This window comes from Ursus arctos, unplaced genomic scaffold, assembly GCF_023065955.2.
Source record: "Ursus arctos isolate Adak ecotype North America unplaced genomic scaffold, UrsArc2.0 scaffold_4, whole genome shotgun sequence".
NCBI classification, from domain to species: Eukaryota; Metazoa; Chordata; class Mammalia; order Carnivora; family Ursidae; genus Ursus; species Ursus arctos.
Genome location: NW_026623056.1, coordinates 39876010 through 39892262, shown reverse-complemented (window position 1 = coordinate 39892262; position 16253 = coordinate 39876010). Strand labels below are relative to the sequence as shown.

At 51.8% G+C, this 16253-nt stretch overlaps 1 protein-coding gene across 1 annotated transcript; it reads left to right on the top strand.

The window, feature by feature from the left end:
- The first annotated feature begins 2575 nt into the window (after positions 1-2575).
- On the top strand, positions 2576-15573 carry TAGLN3 (transgelin 3). The gene is made up of 5 exons (XM_026493068.4): positions 2576-3145; positions 3325-3506; positions 4669-4843; positions 13643-13745; positions 15110-15573. The coding sequence occupies exons 2-5, from the start codon at positions 3327-3329 to the stop codon at positions 15249-15251; spliced, it is 600 nt and encodes a 199-aa protein (XP_026348853.1). The 5' UTR covers positions 2576-3145; positions 3325-3326; the 3' UTR covers positions 15252-15573.
- The last annotated feature ends 680 nt before the right edge of the window (positions 15574-16253 follow it).

Here is a 16253-nt window from a genome sequence, read left to right as displayed (position 1 = left end):
TAGAAAAGGGGAGGAGGAGGAACCTTCGGTATCTGAAGATAGGAAAAGCCAGTTTTAAAATTTCAGTCTAGCTTTGCAGAGGGTAGCATCGCAAATTCCGAATGATTTTGTATCAGCGAGCTACGTGTTCTAGTGCACTGTTAACTACTGATGGGGTTTTTCTTCCCCCCAAAGCCCTCTTTCTTCTTTTCTTTCTTTCTTTTTTTTTTTCTAAAACCACTCTGTGCCATGTGTCCAGTGACATGGAAAATGATTGAACAGCCAGCAGCCCCTGAGTGCCTTACCTTCTGGAACTCCTGCATTATTTTAAAAGCAACGTGACCCTTCTCAACTGTCTCAGCACGTGCAATGGAGAGAGAGAAGGCAAAGGCCAATGGCAAGGAAAGCTAAGTGAGGCCACAGAATAAATTTGCTTTTGCTGCATCTGTTGAGCTTAGAGCCATCTCCAGACACAAATCTAAACAGTATGCTGTTCTCTGAGCAGCCAATAGAAAGTTCTGTGTGGAGGAGAGGAGGGAAAGAGCCTTGGGCAAGGCTGAGCTTTACAAAGCGTGGAGCTAGCAAGAACATGACCAGCCACACAGCAGGGCAGCACCCAAAGGGAATATGCCAACTTTTCATTAAATTTGAAACTAAAAAAAAAAAACAAAACCCAAACAACTAAGAAACTCTTTTTTCTGAAGGAAAGAGGAAGATGGGTGGAGTTTAGATACACCTTTTAAAGATCCCCTTTAAATACACACCTCACTCCATCCACCTGATAAATACCCACTCATCTTTTGAGGCTTAAAGCCATCTCATTTATAAACCTGTTCCCCAATCCCTACCCTCTTCTAGGTATCATTGTACCTGAGTACCTTCTGCATATTTTTAGCATGACACCTGGCTGGTATTTATTGTTTACAAGTTTAACTTTGCTACTAGACCATGTTGCCATGCCTCATCCATTTTTGTCCTTTAAAAAAGTTGTCGAGAAAATTAATTCTAATACTAATACACTCAGTAAATGTAGAGTTGAGCCCATTTGCCCCAAAGATCAAACAACTTGTTTTCTCTAAAGGCTTCCTGTAGATTGCTGGGCACTGCTAACCTCGTCCCTGCCGTGTCCCCCACTCTTCGCCACTGTATCCGCTCTAGAACAATGAGCTCAATCATTCACTTAGAGCACCCCAGCCATTTTGTCAAAACGGAAGGAAATCTTTGGGTACAAATGATCCACAAAGCACAGTGAAAGAGAAAGAAAGAAAAAGAAAAAGAAAGAAAAGGAAGGAAGGAAGGAAAAAGGAAGGAAGAGGGGGAGGGAGGGAGGAAGGAAGGAGGAAGAGGAAAGAAGGTAAAGGTACATCTTTTAGAATTGTTTGTAGTTTTGTAGACTAAACCAACCTCTTCCTTAGAGCGATTCCAGCCCCAGAGAAAGTAACAGGCCTTCTGTTTGGGCCTCTGTTTCTTTAGTCGCAAGTTAGAATTACCCCTACTATTGCCACCCAAGATGCAACACGGTGACTTCCAAAATCCTGCTGACAATGTCCCTGCTCTAAACTCTTCCCCTAAGCCCCAAGTCTCCAGACGGTTCTGTTGTCTTCAGAGCGTCTCCAACCGGTGAGTCCACGCAGCATCAAGATCTGCATTAGTCAGTGCTTTCTGTGCCTTTCGCTAAACGCACTGCTCTCCTAAAAGTGGGTTCTCTTACAACCCTCTGTATCTCAGAGTTTCTCTCTCTACACCTTCAGCTACTGACCGCTAAATCCTTTCCCAGGCAAACCGTCCACGTGTCAACTAAGTGATTACATTTTCACTAGTCCAGGCCCCAGCCGGCAGGAGATTCTCTCAATACACGTGTTATCTAAGGAGTCCTTTCCTGCCTAGCTTCCAACAGTTTTGCACAGGGACAAAGATTACTTTTGCACGTACCAGAATTGCTTTATCTAATATGCCTGAGTCAACTGAGCAATCCATTCCAGGGGAAAGAATTATATTTGATTCTTCTCCAGTGCAGTACTTGCCATAATTAAGCACAAAAAATATGTGCCGAATGAACCAGAAGAACACATTTTGTGGAGTTGTTCTCATGAAAAGTACCCAGAGACTTACACAACACCAATGAGACCTTACCCCCAAGTGGCTTACAGTCTAGGAAGGCAGATTGTCCAGCCCTTGGGCAGTTATAAAACTTTCAGGCCAACCCGGGTCTAAGTTGATTTGTCCTGAGGTCTTGTTTGACCAAGTACTCAGTTCCCACTGGTAGCATGTCAGTGGGGCCTGCCAGGCCCTTAACTAAAATAAACAAATGGAATGTTCACACTCTATCAAAACCTTTCGCTCTGTGAGTTTCTTAACACACTGACATTGAGTTCTGTTTAATTTGTAAAACATGCTCCTAGTATCTCTCGATTCAAAATAGCACTAAAGAGGTGCATTCTTTGGATAAGTCAACTGAGGCACAACAGATTCCCACCGGGATGGAAGTTTCTGGATGGAATCTGGCTGGCAGCTGAACAAGGGAATGGTTGCAGCTCTCAGCCCCTCCCTCCCGTCCAGCCAGACAACTGTTACCTCAGGGCAGAGGGAAAGTGGTTTGGCAACTCCCGACAGATGGACAGCTGACAGAATGGACCCTCCCCCAGGCCCCAGGCCCTGTGCAGCTGTGTCGCTGGCCTGGTAGACAATTGCCCCCTCCCCCCAGGAGGGGAAAGAATTGTACGCCAGAAAGAAGCTCTCAGCGGGAGGGAGGCGGGCGGGCCTGAGTGACACACGAGAGGGCCGGCTTTTTGGGCGGCTCTTAGCAACGGCCCCGGTTTGACCCTCCTCGGCCAGGAGAAAATCGAATCAGTGCACCATTCTCGCAGGCGCCACGCAGCATCAGCAACGGGACGTCAAGGCGGCCTGCCTTCCTGCCTGTTAATGACCGGCTCTCTGCCAGCCCAGGGTCCCCGCCTGTGCAAAGCGCTTCTAGAGAGGGGCAGCCGCGACCGCCACCCAGGCCCCTGGCTGCCGGGGGAGCTCGGCCTCGACTGGGAGTCCGTGCGCATCATCGCATCTCACCCCATCGATAGGCGGGACCGAGAGGGGCGTTGCGGCCCCCCTGGACCAGCGGGGGCTTTATTCTAGAGTCACCGGCGCGTGGCTGCGCTTTTCTTTCGCGTTGGTAGGTGAAACCCCGGTGGCTTCATTGGCTCCTTGATTTAAACCCCGCCCGGCTTTCTGCCTGCTTTGCTGCTGCTGGGCCAGGGGGCCCAGCCCCGCACGTCCCAGCGCCGCTCGCCGGGAGCCCGGGCCGCTGCTGCTATTGTGTGGATGCCGCGCGTGTCCTCTCTTCTCTTCCAGAGATGGCTAACAGGGGCCCGAGCTACGGCTTAAGCCGAGAGGTGCAGGAGAAGATCGAGCAGAAGTACGACGCGGACCTGGAGAACAAGCTGGTGGACTGGATCATCCTGCAGTGCGCCGAGGACATAGAGCACCCGCCCCCCGGCCGGGCCCATTTTCAGAAATGGTTAATGGACGGGACGGTAAGGCCGGAGCGGTCTGGGTTGCTGGGGCAGTGGGCTGGGGAGCCCTCCAGGGCTTTCTCTTCGACCGCGAGAACGCGAGGCTGCGGGAGGAGCTGCGGGGGCCAATCTCTGTGTCCCGCGGGCTGGGCACGGGCATGCCTTTATTTCTCCAGGGCGGCAGATCTGGGCTCCCCGCACAATCCCTCGCTGGCCTAGAGCATCCTCCACCCCACCGGAGACATGGCAGCTTCCTTTGGAGCTGTTGCGGAATTAGAAGCCTTTTTGCTTTTTCCAGGGGGAGTAGAGATAAGGATTCCCCTTAGATTTCTCCAGCCTTTTGGTCCCACAGCTCTTGGAGGGTTTTTCCTCCCCCCCACCCCCCCGCAAGAAATGGGTTAGTTACAAAGTACAACAAAGGAAAGGGTCAGGCTGACTAAGCCCCTTCCCATCCTTCCCTTCCCTCCCGGAGCCCTGCTGCCTGGGGCTGCTGGATGTTGAATGCATGGGTTCTCCAGAAACTGAAGGGAATCCTTATTTGAGAACTGCTTTACTGACCAGAGGCTCCTGTGTGTTTGGGGGTTGGGGACGGCTGATTCGCACAAGCCCATCTTTTCCCGCAGGCTGTGATTTACTGTTACGTAACAGCTATTCCCCGCTTCTGTTGGGTTGCCCAGGACTTGGGTTACGGGCATCTAGGAGGATGGTACCCGGTTCAGTCCTTTTATACATCGTGGGCACAGATGGGATGCGTTATTGAAGCCTGATTCTGATCTGCCTTTTGATAGAAGACATAATATTTGATTCTATCATTTGACCTTCCCTCCCTTCCTTAAAAGTCTGCAATCATAGCCTCATCACCACACATTGCTCCCTATTTGTAAACATTCTTTCCCTCCCCCAGAGAAAGGAAGGGAGAAGCAAGGAGGGAAGGGGAGTCTTAGGCTAGATGGCAGGACCCACTGCAGTCAGGAGCGGCCCTGGAGTGAGGCCACCTGGGGCTTTGGGATTCGATGTGGGAACCTGGCCACCCAGCCCTGAGCTGGTGCCTTCCTGGGGCGCACGACTGGCCCCTGCCCAAACCTGTGAGCTGCGCGCCCTGTAGGGCTTGGATTCACTTTGCATCCATGACGGGTAAATACAAAGGGAAACATTGGTTTTTGTCTCCCCTTTCTCCCTTCAGGTCCTGTGCAAGCTGATAAACAGTTTATACCCACCAGGACAGGAGCCCATTCCCAAGATCTCCGAGTCAAAGATGGCTTTTAAGCAGATGGAGCAAATCTCCCAGTTCCTAAAAGCTGCAGAGACCTATGGCGTCAGGACCACTGATATTTTTCAGACGGTGGATCTGTGGGAAGGTAAACAGCCCATGGGCCTTTGGGATTATTCACCCTCCCTCTCCACTTTGCCCATCTCTTTGTGAAAGCTGCTCACGCTGTTCTTCCCTGGGCCTGTGTGTGCCCGTCTGGGGGGAGCAGAAGGGTTTATCCGCTGTGACCCAGGGGCACTGTTAGCCTACCCCTTTGTGAGGTCCTATTGAAAGGGCCCCCTCCCCTGAGGAACGCACACCCTGAGGACATGGCAGGGACCTCAGCAAACTAGCGGGGAGGAAACAGAGGCCTCCACGGAGAACAAGCTAAAATGGTTACGTGCATGTTTTTTATTCCTGTTACCCCTCCCACAACGTACTCTTGCCGAACAAATGGTAGCTACTGGAAGAGAAGGGGGGTGGTAAGCGTGCTTCTGACTCACCAGCGGCAGGGCTTACAGACAAAGCCGCCTGGCGCAGTTGTGTCATTCAATCTGAGAACTCGAGAGCACCCTAACCTTTTCTTAAACTATTGTCAGAGGGCCTGGGGACTCTACCTTCCAGATATGTATTCTGCTCAGAAAGTGTGACACATGTTTTTTTCTTTCACATTTGTGAATTGACTTAGGACGTCTTATGAAGCATAAAAATCAAATCACATTTCTGGACGTATTTAACAATCCGCAGTTATTGGGGAAAATGCTGTGAATGGAGACACTACCCGACAATTTGGGACTCATGGTCATAGGGCCTAGCGTCCCTCTTGAGCCCAAATACATGTGCCCGTCCGTGCAACTGTTCCACGCGAAGCCGGCCGGGCCCTGGAGATACAGCACAGCTCACGCAGGCCGCCAGGCCGGCTCTGCTCCCCCGTGCTCGCTGGCCTGGCTGTTACCAGTGGTCCAACCAGTAGGACACCCAGGGCAGTGGTATTTCCTGTTTCCTTCACAGGCCAGTTAAAATCCTGAGATGACTGTCAGGTTACCGGTGTTTTGCCGTTACTGAGAAACTCAGATATCCAGTCCTTCGGGGCAGGCTGTGGGACTTCGGGGATACTCACCTCCGCATCCTCACGGATGTCAGAGTTGAGGCTTGGTTTCTGCTCTAAATCTAGATCACAACAAGGATGATTCTCCCAGCTAATAAGGACAGCCATCGCTTATGGATAGTTTCCCATACAGGAGGCGCGGTGCAAGGACTTTACTGTGTGATGCCGGTCAATTCTCCTACAATTCTATGAGGTGTTATTAATTTTCCCATTTCATAGCGGATGATGCTGAAGCTTGCCCATAATTACTTGTTACATCGGATGGCCAGTAACTAGCAGCAGAGCTGGGGCGCAAACCTGAACTCTCTGATGCCGGAGAATAGGGCCTCAACCAGCGTGCCACGCCACGCTTTGACCAGGAGGCTGTCTCCTCACCTACACCAGGAGGGCTGTTGAGTCCGAAGGGTGACCGAGGAGGATGAAAATGAGGAGGAGTCAGGGCTATATGAGACAGAAGGACGGAGCCGCTGCACTTGGGGGTTCTTGTGAATAGAAGGGTGAACCCCCCCCAAGTACAGGAAGTATGTAGGAAGAGGAAGAAAGTGGGAAGTCTGTGGGAGATGGGGACCCCGAGTGTGTTTTCCTGTCTTTATGTGACTGAGGCTGTCTTACTTGCCTTTCCACGTTTATCAAAAGACCACGCAGGTAAACTTGATATCCAGGAGGTGCTGGCAGGGAAGAGGAGGGGTGGAGGGAGCAATGGTCCCCGACTCACAGAGCAGGGGGAGGTCTACGCCACCTGCCCCAGCCCCGTATGTTCATACTCCTTAAGGGAAAGGGAGGTCAGGAAGCGGGAGTGAGACTGACTGGGGTAGCCCAAGGTAGGGTAGTGGACAGGCCGGCTCCAGGCCAGGTTAATGCTCCTAGAAAGCAGGAAACGAGGCAGACACCAAGGAGCCTCATCCCCGGGGCAAAAAGTATGAAGCTTGAAAGGAAAAGAAGGGGACTCCCTCCAAGGGTGTTACGGCTGACCTGGTTTAGGGAGCCGGGGCTGACAATAGCAGAGCAGATGCTTAGGGTGTCTGAGTGCCTCCGGGTCCCCCTCCGTGGGAGACTGAGGACTGAGGTCCAGGAAGAGTCCTTCTGAGCGTGAGGGGAGGCTCAGGATCCCTGGCGGAGGCTCGGGCCGGAGCTGGTCACCGCACCGCGGGGCAGGAGGTGGGCAGGCGGGCGGCTTCGGGCAGAGAAGGGGGGGCAGAGCCGGCCTTGAGCAAGGCCTGGGTGACGCCCGTCCTGCAGCCTGGGCCGAGGAGCGAGGCTGGGGCCTTTCTGCAGGAGCTGGCTGTCGCTCCTGTTTGCGGAGGGGCAAGCGGGAATCAGGGACGCCACCAGGCAGGGCTGGCGTGGGTCTGCATGCCGAGGAGGGGGTACGTGTTTACATAGACAGCTATTGAATTAGCCATTTGCTTAGCTTCCTGCCGCATTCTCCCCGGTGTGCCGACTGCGGTTTTCAGTTTCCTTGCCCTTCACTCCCGATTCCTCGCGCGCAGTGGGTGTGGTGGCTGTGGCTGCCGTCGTCCAGCCCTCCCCGCCTGGCCACTTCTCTTCCTCCTCTGCAGGCATTTTAGGCTCAACAGCTCTCTGCCCCCTGCCCCCCATCTTCCCCGCTTGGCATCTGCCCAGTCGGGGTCTGTTGCCCGCGGCTGCCCAGTGACTCCCTGTGGCTCCGATGCTGGGGATGAACAAAGCTGCGGGAGCCCAGGCTTGCCAAGTGCCTTCCCTTTTAGGGTTCCATGTTTTAGAGAGGCAGAGGCCCCGGATGGACCCATTGTCCTGAGGCCCCTTTTAGATGCACAGTGAAATGTTTGAAATGGACTTGGGAGCTACCAGAATAGAAGGTTCAGGGCTTTGAAAAAGAACCCAGGGCTCAATGGCCCAGAAAACAACCCAACCACAGGGATATTAGAGACAAAGCTATTAAAGTTCCCCTGGAAGGCAGCTGGGGGTGTGCAGTCCCTTTCAGGGCTGGGGAAGAAGCGAGGGCCGAGGGCTGCTTAGCGAGGACTGGAGAAGTCGTCTCTAGGATGGTGGAAAGTCAATGCCTGGCAGGTTCTGGATTTGCCATGGGCGCCCGGAAGGGGTGGGAGGGGGGCTGCCTCAGCTGTCCACGACTCGGGAGAGCATACTGGAGGTTCAACTTCAGTGTGTTTCCTGTGGAGGGAAAGTGGGAAGGAGAAGAGGGAGGAGCAGGAAAAGGAGGTGTGAGAGAGAGAGAGAGAGACAGAACACGTGAGAGCTAGGGAATGTGCAGGTCAGAAAGACGCGAAGAAAACTTACCCTGGAAGCTAGCAGAATGCAGATTTCTGAGTCAGAAAGAAGACTGCCTAGTTCACATCTCTATTCCACCGTGACTGGCCAATCGAGTTTTCCAAGCTTCGAATTCCTCAGCTGTAAAATGGGTACTAGTGTCTACTTCACAGCGTGGGCAGGGTGGGCAGGGGGATGGAATGGATGATGCATAGGTGCTTAGCATAGGGGCTGGCAATCGCGGTGTCTAATATATGGCGGCAGTGTGAAAATTACTGTTGTCATTGGCCTGTCCTTTTGTAGGACAAATGGACAATGAGGGCGGGAGGAGCAAGGCTGGAAAGGCACATATTCTGCTTAGAACAGATGGACTCCATGAATAGTTTCACACAGAAGCCGGTAGGGTTGCCTGGGTGGCATTTGGCCTCTGTCATTGGTGGTGTCTTCACTGCATCGGCCATGCTCCGACACGGAGGGACTGGCTTTGCACATCCCCTTTTTGACTTTTTCCTATCCCGTGGTCATTACCCTCTTGACGTCTTACCCCGTAACATGTCGCTTTGCCACTTACAGACCCAGGAGGTCTTGGTACGGTGGAAAGAGCATGAGTTTGGAGTCAGGTGGTGGGTTGAAAGTCTTCAGCTACATGCCAGCCTCGTGAGCTTGTTTAAGCGCGTAGCTTCTGAGAGCCTCGGTTTCCTTCTCTGTGAATAGGTCTAGTGTCTTCCACAGAGGGTTCTTGTAAGGACTAAATGTGTACAGTGCCTAGCACAACGCCTGGCTAGTAGACACCTAATAAATGTTGGCTTCTTTCCCCTACTACGCGTCCACCCGCAACTAACCTTTTGGTTCCTTGGCACCAGCACATGGTGAGCAAGCGTTAGACGGTAGAATTCTAGAATGCCAGCACAGGCAAGACTCCAAGATCAATCCAGTAGTCCTACCGACAAGGATCCAGGACACGTGATCCTCCCTGTTCCCCTTCCGTGATGACTAGCAGTTGGGAGGAGTGTGGTTTACGTCGGGGGTGGACCTGGAAGGTCCAAATATGTTCTCCGGGTGGTGCTGCTGTGTGTGTCATTCCTTCACAGCAAGAGAAAGAAACATTTCACCCAGTTTGGGAGACATTTTGGGACCGTGTGAGGTATGTGTAGGGACTTGAGTCATCACTCATGCCCGCTGCGTGCAGCCTCCTTCTCCGTTGGGACAACCTCCAGCGCCGTTACCGCCAGCGCTGCTCGTGATCGTGCTTGGCAGGTGTTTTCTTCAGCAGCCGTTCCCAACCCCTGTTGTACGTTAGAATCACCCGCAGGCTTAGGAAAACACGGCCCCAGAGTTTCTGAGGTATTCCACCTGGGGTAGGACCCAGGAATTTGCATTTCTTACCAATTCATGGGTGACACTGCTTCGGCTGGTCTGGGAACCCCACTTCGAGAACCATTGCCCGACAGAGTGTCTCCAGGAAGGCAAGCAACAAAAGTTCGTAAAACTCACAGAGCAAGCCCAATCTATTCTCTGGCATTTCTCCTTTGACCGTGGCAATAGTTCCTCTACCTTGAGTAGAGAATTGGGGCCATGCCTAAGTTATTACTCAGGGAAATAAGAAATGGTTCCAGAAAGATGAAAAAGGTCAGTATTCCAGGAATAACAAAGATGAGTCAAGACTGATAAAAAAATGAAAGTAGCTCTGAAGCAAAGAGTTTGGACTATAAAGTGACCTTTCTCTGACCTTTTTTATTTCTCTTTTATCCCTCCAATTATTTTTTTCCCCAAAGACATGCATAAGATATCATGAAAGTAATAAAAAAATTCAAGAGAACAAAATCCTTGTTTAAGTATCCTTATGGTAAGAGCACTCAAACTTTACGGGTATTAAGGATCCCCGGTGGTGGAAATGCGTGGGTAGCTCAGTTAAGCGTCCGACTCTTGATCTCAATTCAGGTCTTGTCTCGGCATCCTGAGTTCAAGGTCCTCATGGGGCTCCATGCTGGGCATGGAGCCTACCTACTTAAAAAGAAAAAAATCCGGGTTGGGGGTGGGGCAGGGACCTGACAACACAGCACCCTTGGCCCCACCCCCCAGAGGTTATCATTTCATAGTTTGGAGTGCAATATCCCACTTGGGGGAAACACTGCTCTGTGATAATGCAGGAAAGAGGGCACACTCAGATGCTGTGACTCTCTGAGAAAAGGTTTGCCAGGTGAGACGAGGGAGGCTTCCGTACTACACCTCTGTCTTGTTTTCCACAGCTGCACGTCTAATATTAGCCCCTCCCATAAGAAGAGCCTAGAAGAGTCCAGGTGCCTGATCGAAATGCTGAGCTATTCAGGGACATTTGGCACCTCCTATTCCTTGTGTCACTTCCCATCTTAATGGCCAGTGGTCTCATTTTTAGGTCACCACCAAGGACTCAGCATCTAGAAAATTCCCAGCACTTCCCAGTAGTTGGTAATTCTTCTAGGACCATTCTTCTTCTTCTTTTTTTTTTTTTTCTTGGAAGAAAAGCCTTCAGCAGTGTTTTTCAAGCGGTCTTGAAAGGGGTATCTAAGGGTAGCTTTCAGGGAGCAAAGAGATCCCACGCTGCCGGGCCCTGAACTGACCCCCAGTTACAGAAGTCAGTCTCTGCAAACGGCCCCCTCCCTCCAGCAGCAAGTGATCTGGAATTCTGAGCTGGTAAGAGACAGGAGGCTGAGAAAAGGCCCTCGTGCCATTCCGTCAGTCCGGGAGTGCTGGAGCTCCTCATAAGGGACGTCTCTTAGAAAGCTTCCTGGACATGTCAGGAAAGCAAGCTGGACAAGTTAGAGAGACAGATTTCTGCTCATAGGGTTACTTAGAATCTCGGCAAAGATGAACTTGATCGGCACACTGATGGGGGACTCTAGGCCCCAGCTCTTCCTCTTGCTTTAACCTCATTTGGGTTGAGACCTGGTATTCCAGACAAAAACGCTCAAAGACTTTACGGCCCTTGGGGTTGGTACCCTTGAACTAATGGAGACCAAGGACTGTGACTGTTTTTTCTCCCCAGTGCATTCCCACTAACCTGGCACCGAAGCAGCCACTGCCACCCCTTCATGTCATCTCTGGTCACCAGGGAACGTGGCACCCCAACCAGCCTGCGATGGGGACCCACGGGAGATGGTGGCCCTGAGGACTGTTCACAGCCTTTGCACTCCGACACCTGAGCTAGAGTCAGTTCTGGTTTACTTGTTGAGTGACCGGGCACGTTCATTAACCTCCCTGATTAGTTTCCCATGCCTACACTGGGCCAATCGTATCTATTCCACTGGGTTGATGTCGTGTAGAATGAAGTGTCTAGCCTCTAATTTATATCAAATCTCTTGCCTTGGGACCTTTCTTAAGAAAGACTTCTCCAATGTGTTCCTGTCAAATACAGCCTCCTTCCCTAGCTTCTTCTGCCCCCAGTCACGTCTCCCTTTTCCACTCTCCAGGATGAGGGTGAGTGCGGTGTTGGATATCCTAACCTTTGCTCCGGACATTTTACCCCCTTTCTGCCTGGGTCCATGCAGTATGCACACGAGCGGCTTGTGAAGGAGGCTGGGTCTGTGCTCGCTGCTGCGCCCAGGGCTGCAGGGCTGACTTGCCGGGTGTCAGGCTGCACACTGGCCCAGCTCCTGGGCTTCCCGGACCCGCTCTTTGCAACCAGTGGGAACAGACCTCGTGTGTGCTCCTTGTGCAGCTGAGTGCTGCACGCTAACCTTCCTGAACATCCCTGTGCTTAATCGTTGTTCTAGGCTCTCTTTAATGGCTCACTACTTAAGAGCAGACCTCTCTCTATCTCTTTCCAAACTGATCCTTCAGAATATCATCACTACAGCTCTATTCAAAAAAAGGGGGGAGGATCACATTACACAGTGACAATTATAGAAAAGCTTTTTATCTAGGGAGAGAAGTCATTCTCTGGGCTTGCTCTCATGTCTCACTATTCCCTGTGCCCTCCTCCGCCCATCTGCTGCCCACACACTCTAACCTGCACCCCCCCCCCCGCCACTGCTCCTTGCACCCGGGGACTCTCCTCTGACAACACTCGTCCCTGCAGCTGCCTGCCAACCGCACCGGCCTCAGGATCCCGGAAATTGCCCTGCGGTTAATGGGTGGAGGAGAATAGTGAGGGAAGGGGGATCTGCCGTCTCTCTCTCCTCGTTGAATAGATGGACATCCTGAACTGGACTTCCTCTGTGGGCCTTAATTGTTTATTTCGTTAGAGTTCTACTCCAGTCTTGCTTTCCATCTGCCTCTCTCCTGTAATTCTGTATTCCCCAGTGACCGAGCTGCAGCAGCCCGGCTGCAAAGACCACAGATGGTTCACTCCGTGCAAAGAGGGCCTTTTTTTTTTTTTAAGATTTATTTATTTATCTGAGATAGAGAGAGAGAGCGGGCGCGCGTGAATAGGGGGAGGAGCAGAGGGAGAGAATCTCAAGCAGACTCCCCGTTGAGCATGGAACCTGAGATCACGACCTGAGCCCAAACCAAGAGTCAGATGCTTCACCGACTGAGGGCCTTTTAGTATTTGCTGTTAACTTCCGTGGCTTTACCCCCACGCTGCCCGCCCGCGGAGCGCCGCTCTCCGTTCTAACCCTGCGCCTGGAGCTTTGCCCTCCACACTCGCGCCCTGCGTGGGTTCTGAGTCAGGGCTAACCGCCCAGCAGCATGTTTCCCAGTCCGGGGCCTGGCAGTCAGCTGGAAGGGGGGAAAGGAGGAAAGGTGGGAGGGAGGCTGACCTGTAGGGTCCCATGGCCTTCTCTGTGCGCTCAGGGTCACTGGGCTCCTCAGGTAACAGTGCCCCCCCTCCCACGGCGTCAAGGGGCACACCCCACATCTCTCACACACACGCGGACACACACAGCCCACAAGCCGGCTATTTAATATCTCCATTTAGCTCCTTCCAAGCTGCACAAAATACAGGGCCTCTCACTTGCGTCACATTGGGTGCTTTCTGTGGCGATTCGCCTTCCCTCCTGCGCCGGCCTCCAGCCCACAGCCACGTGAGCACTCAGCTGGGTGCATGTCGGTGATTTCAGACCCTTTTAACCCAGAGAAAGTGAAAGAGAGAAGCCCCCCGGGGTCTGGCACGTTGAATCCATCCAAAACAACTTCTTTCTAGTTTCCTCCCCACCCCCCGCCCCCAGTCCTGAGGAAAATCCCCTTCTGTGGACCAGCCCGCAAGCCTATCCACAGGACTGCCCCCTGCCACAGCCTGTAGAACCCACTGAGGCGAGGGCCTCTGCCCAGGGCGGGCGCCTACCTGTATCTGAGCAGAGAGGTGTTTGGAATGGTTTATTCATACAGCAACTGTGAAAGGATGAGAAACTGGGCAAGTCACATAGAGAGCAGGCAGGTGATTTTTTCGTTCCTTTCTGGAAAGTTTTGTTACGGTTATCTTCAGGGCCTTGAGACCTGTTTGCTCTCCTTCTCCCCGGGATGGGATCGCCGACAGCCTCCTATCAGAACTTCCTTCCCAGAGGGCCAGGCCCATCCTTCCAGATTCCTCGGCCCTGACACAGGCTGGGCTTTCATTTCTCTGTTGGCTTACAGGGAAGGACATGGCGGCCGTGCAGAGGACCCTGATGGCTCTCGGCAGTGTTGCGGTCACCAAGGATGACGGCTGTTACAGGGGAGAGCCATCCTGGTTTCACAGGTAAGTATCCCTTCCTGCCTCCCCCCCCCCCCCCCCAGCAAAGGATGATTTTTACAAGAGAGCGCATCCAAAGCCCCAGAGGCTCTTTCCACACAAAGCCTTTAGGAGCAAGCACAGGGGGCAAGCACTCTTGGCCCCACAGCTGATTCCCGAGAGCGAGGGAAGGCCATGCTGCCATGAGGCCAGCAGCCCACCCAGGGCGGACTCAGTTGAGTGTTTCCTGGTAGATAACTGGACCCTCCAGCTCTGGCCATGCTCTTTCTCCAGAGGCTCAGCAGGACTGCTTGGCTTTTCTCAGAGGTGGCCTGAGGTCTGAACTTGGTTTTATTATGATCTAAGAAGTCCTAAGTCAACTCATTTATCCATTTATCCTTGCACTCAATGAAGGGAAAATCTGTCCTGGTTCATGCCTGTTGTCCCAGTGAATTTATTGATAACAGTCACTTTCACCTTCAAAAGTGGCCTGGTCTGGATAATGTCTTACGTGGTCATGTCAGTAAAGGATTTATTTTGTTTTTGTTGTTGTTGTTGCTGCTGCTGTTTTCATGGGTGGGGGAAGCAAGGGCGCATACACTCAACCCAAGAGCTCAGTGGACAATGAAGACAAAAGAGCACTTTGTAGCAGATAATTGACCCTTCATTTCCCTAATCCCTCTTTCTTCCTCTAGACCATTATTAAAAGGTACCAGTTTGTGTCATTTTAAATGAACCTGGTCTGAAAACCTCTTAGATATTGGCCAGTTGAAACTCTGGTTTTAGTCCCAGCTTTGTTAATGACATACCATGGTTTGTATGACCCACAAAACCAACATTACTTTACTATCCAGCTCTTTACTGAAGCTTGCTGACCTCTGGTGAAGAGTCAGAAATGTATCCTCCTTGACTCCTAGGCCCTGTAGCTCTAAAACGGGAACATTAATACCCTTGGCCCTACACAGGGAAAGGTGGATCGGGATTGTAAGAAGAGCTGTTTGTACTTTTCACAAGGGCTTGAGGTAACTATGAGAGAGTGGGTGACAGGCAAGTTCTCTGAGAGTGAAGTCCTCAGAGAGGACCCACTGAGTCTTTCATGGAAATTCTGAAAAATCATCTGGGTTCTAAGGAGTAGAGAGTTCATGTATCATGGAACAGCCCACTTGGAGTAGGGCTGTAGCTCACGATAGGGCCGCAGCCCCAGGTGGGAGCGTAGCTCCGGGTCGATCACAGTTTCCATCGCTACTGTAGCTCAGACAGGGCCTACTGTTCTATTTGGGGACCTTGTGTTCTATCTGCTGATCCCCAGGGGAGCCACTGTAACTGCGTATCTTGGGAAGGGTTTGAAAACTGTCAGAATGACGTTATTCCACCTCACTTCCTCTGCCCAGGAAAGCGCAGCAGAATCGGAGAGGATTTTCAGAGGAGCAGCTTCGCCAGGGACAGAACGTAATCGGCCTGCAGATGGGCAGCAACAAGGGGGCGTCGCAGGCGGGCATGACCGGGTACGGGATGCCCCGGCAGATCATGTAAGATGGCCGCCTGCCGCTTCCCGGTGAGAGGACGAACGTTCCACACACACCACGGTCTCTGTGATAAAGAAATAGTTAGTCACCTTCTGACCTTCTCCTCTTTCTCGAAGCCTCCCAGTTTCTGGTTTTTGCAAGTGCCGCACTTCTGCTGAGAACCCGCGTTGCCTACTGCTGCCACCTTGTGTTCATTTAGAACTATGCAAAGACTCCGCCGCCTCTTCCTGAGCGCCTCCTTTTGTCTGATTATTTATTTATTTATTTGCCAAAAAATGCCCCTCCTCAACTTATTAGAACACACCTAATAAACAAATTAGTCTTGTGGCTTCAAACGTAATCTTCGTTCTTCGTCACCGGGTCTTGGCAGGCAGGGCTGACTCTCGTTCGCTCCCGGGGCCAACAGGATGGAATGAGCTGAAGCTGCGGGTGTAGAGATACAGGTGAGCTTTGAGGAAGCCCTGAGAAGGTTGTGTTGTTTATCTTGGCAATGGCAGTAAAAGCTTAGGAATAGCTTTGCCCACTCTGACAGCCCACAGCCATGAGTTCAAGAACAAGCTCTTTGATCCCCTGGGTCAAAGTTCCTACCTTGTGCTATTGATGCTAGACTTGGGGGGGGGGGGAATGAGCAAACCCAAACCCCAGTTCTTAAGGGGCTCTCATATAGATGCCCAGGAATTATTTGCTGGGTGGGTGGTTTTATCAGATGGATGGGTGATGGTTGAAGGAAAAAGCAGTTGTCACTTCCGTACCAATAATCTTCCCCGTGCAGGCCAGACCCAGTTTCGTCAGAAGCCGGGAGTTAGAGGGAATGTCCTTTGCTCTCTTATACTCACTTAGATGGTCTAAATCCCTAAATCTGTTGGTTATGCCTAAGACTGAGCTCTAGCTAAGAGATGGGATAAGTTCTAAAGATTCTGTCAGCCATATAAAAATTAAGAAGGCTAATAAACCAGCTAGTAATCTTATTCTTTGCTACCAGTAGAAACAAGAAAAAAAGGGCTGCATT

What these genes read in the sequence shown, in the direction of transcription:
- TAGLN3 (XM_026493068.4), top strand. Translation starts at nt 3,327, where the DNA reads ATGGCTAACAGGGGCCCGAGCTACGGCTTAAGCCGAGAGGTGCAGGAG. An exon ending in GACGGTGGATCTGTGGGAAG is followed by an intron (nt 4,844 to 13,642) that starts GTAAACAGCCCA and finishes GTTGGCTTACAG; the next exon opens with GGAAGGACATGGCGGCCGTG. An exon ending in GAGCCATCCTGGTTTCACAG is followed by an intron (nt 13,746 to 15,109) that starts GTAAGTATCCCT and finishes TCCTCTGCCCAG; the next exon opens with GAAAGCGCAGCAGAATCGGA.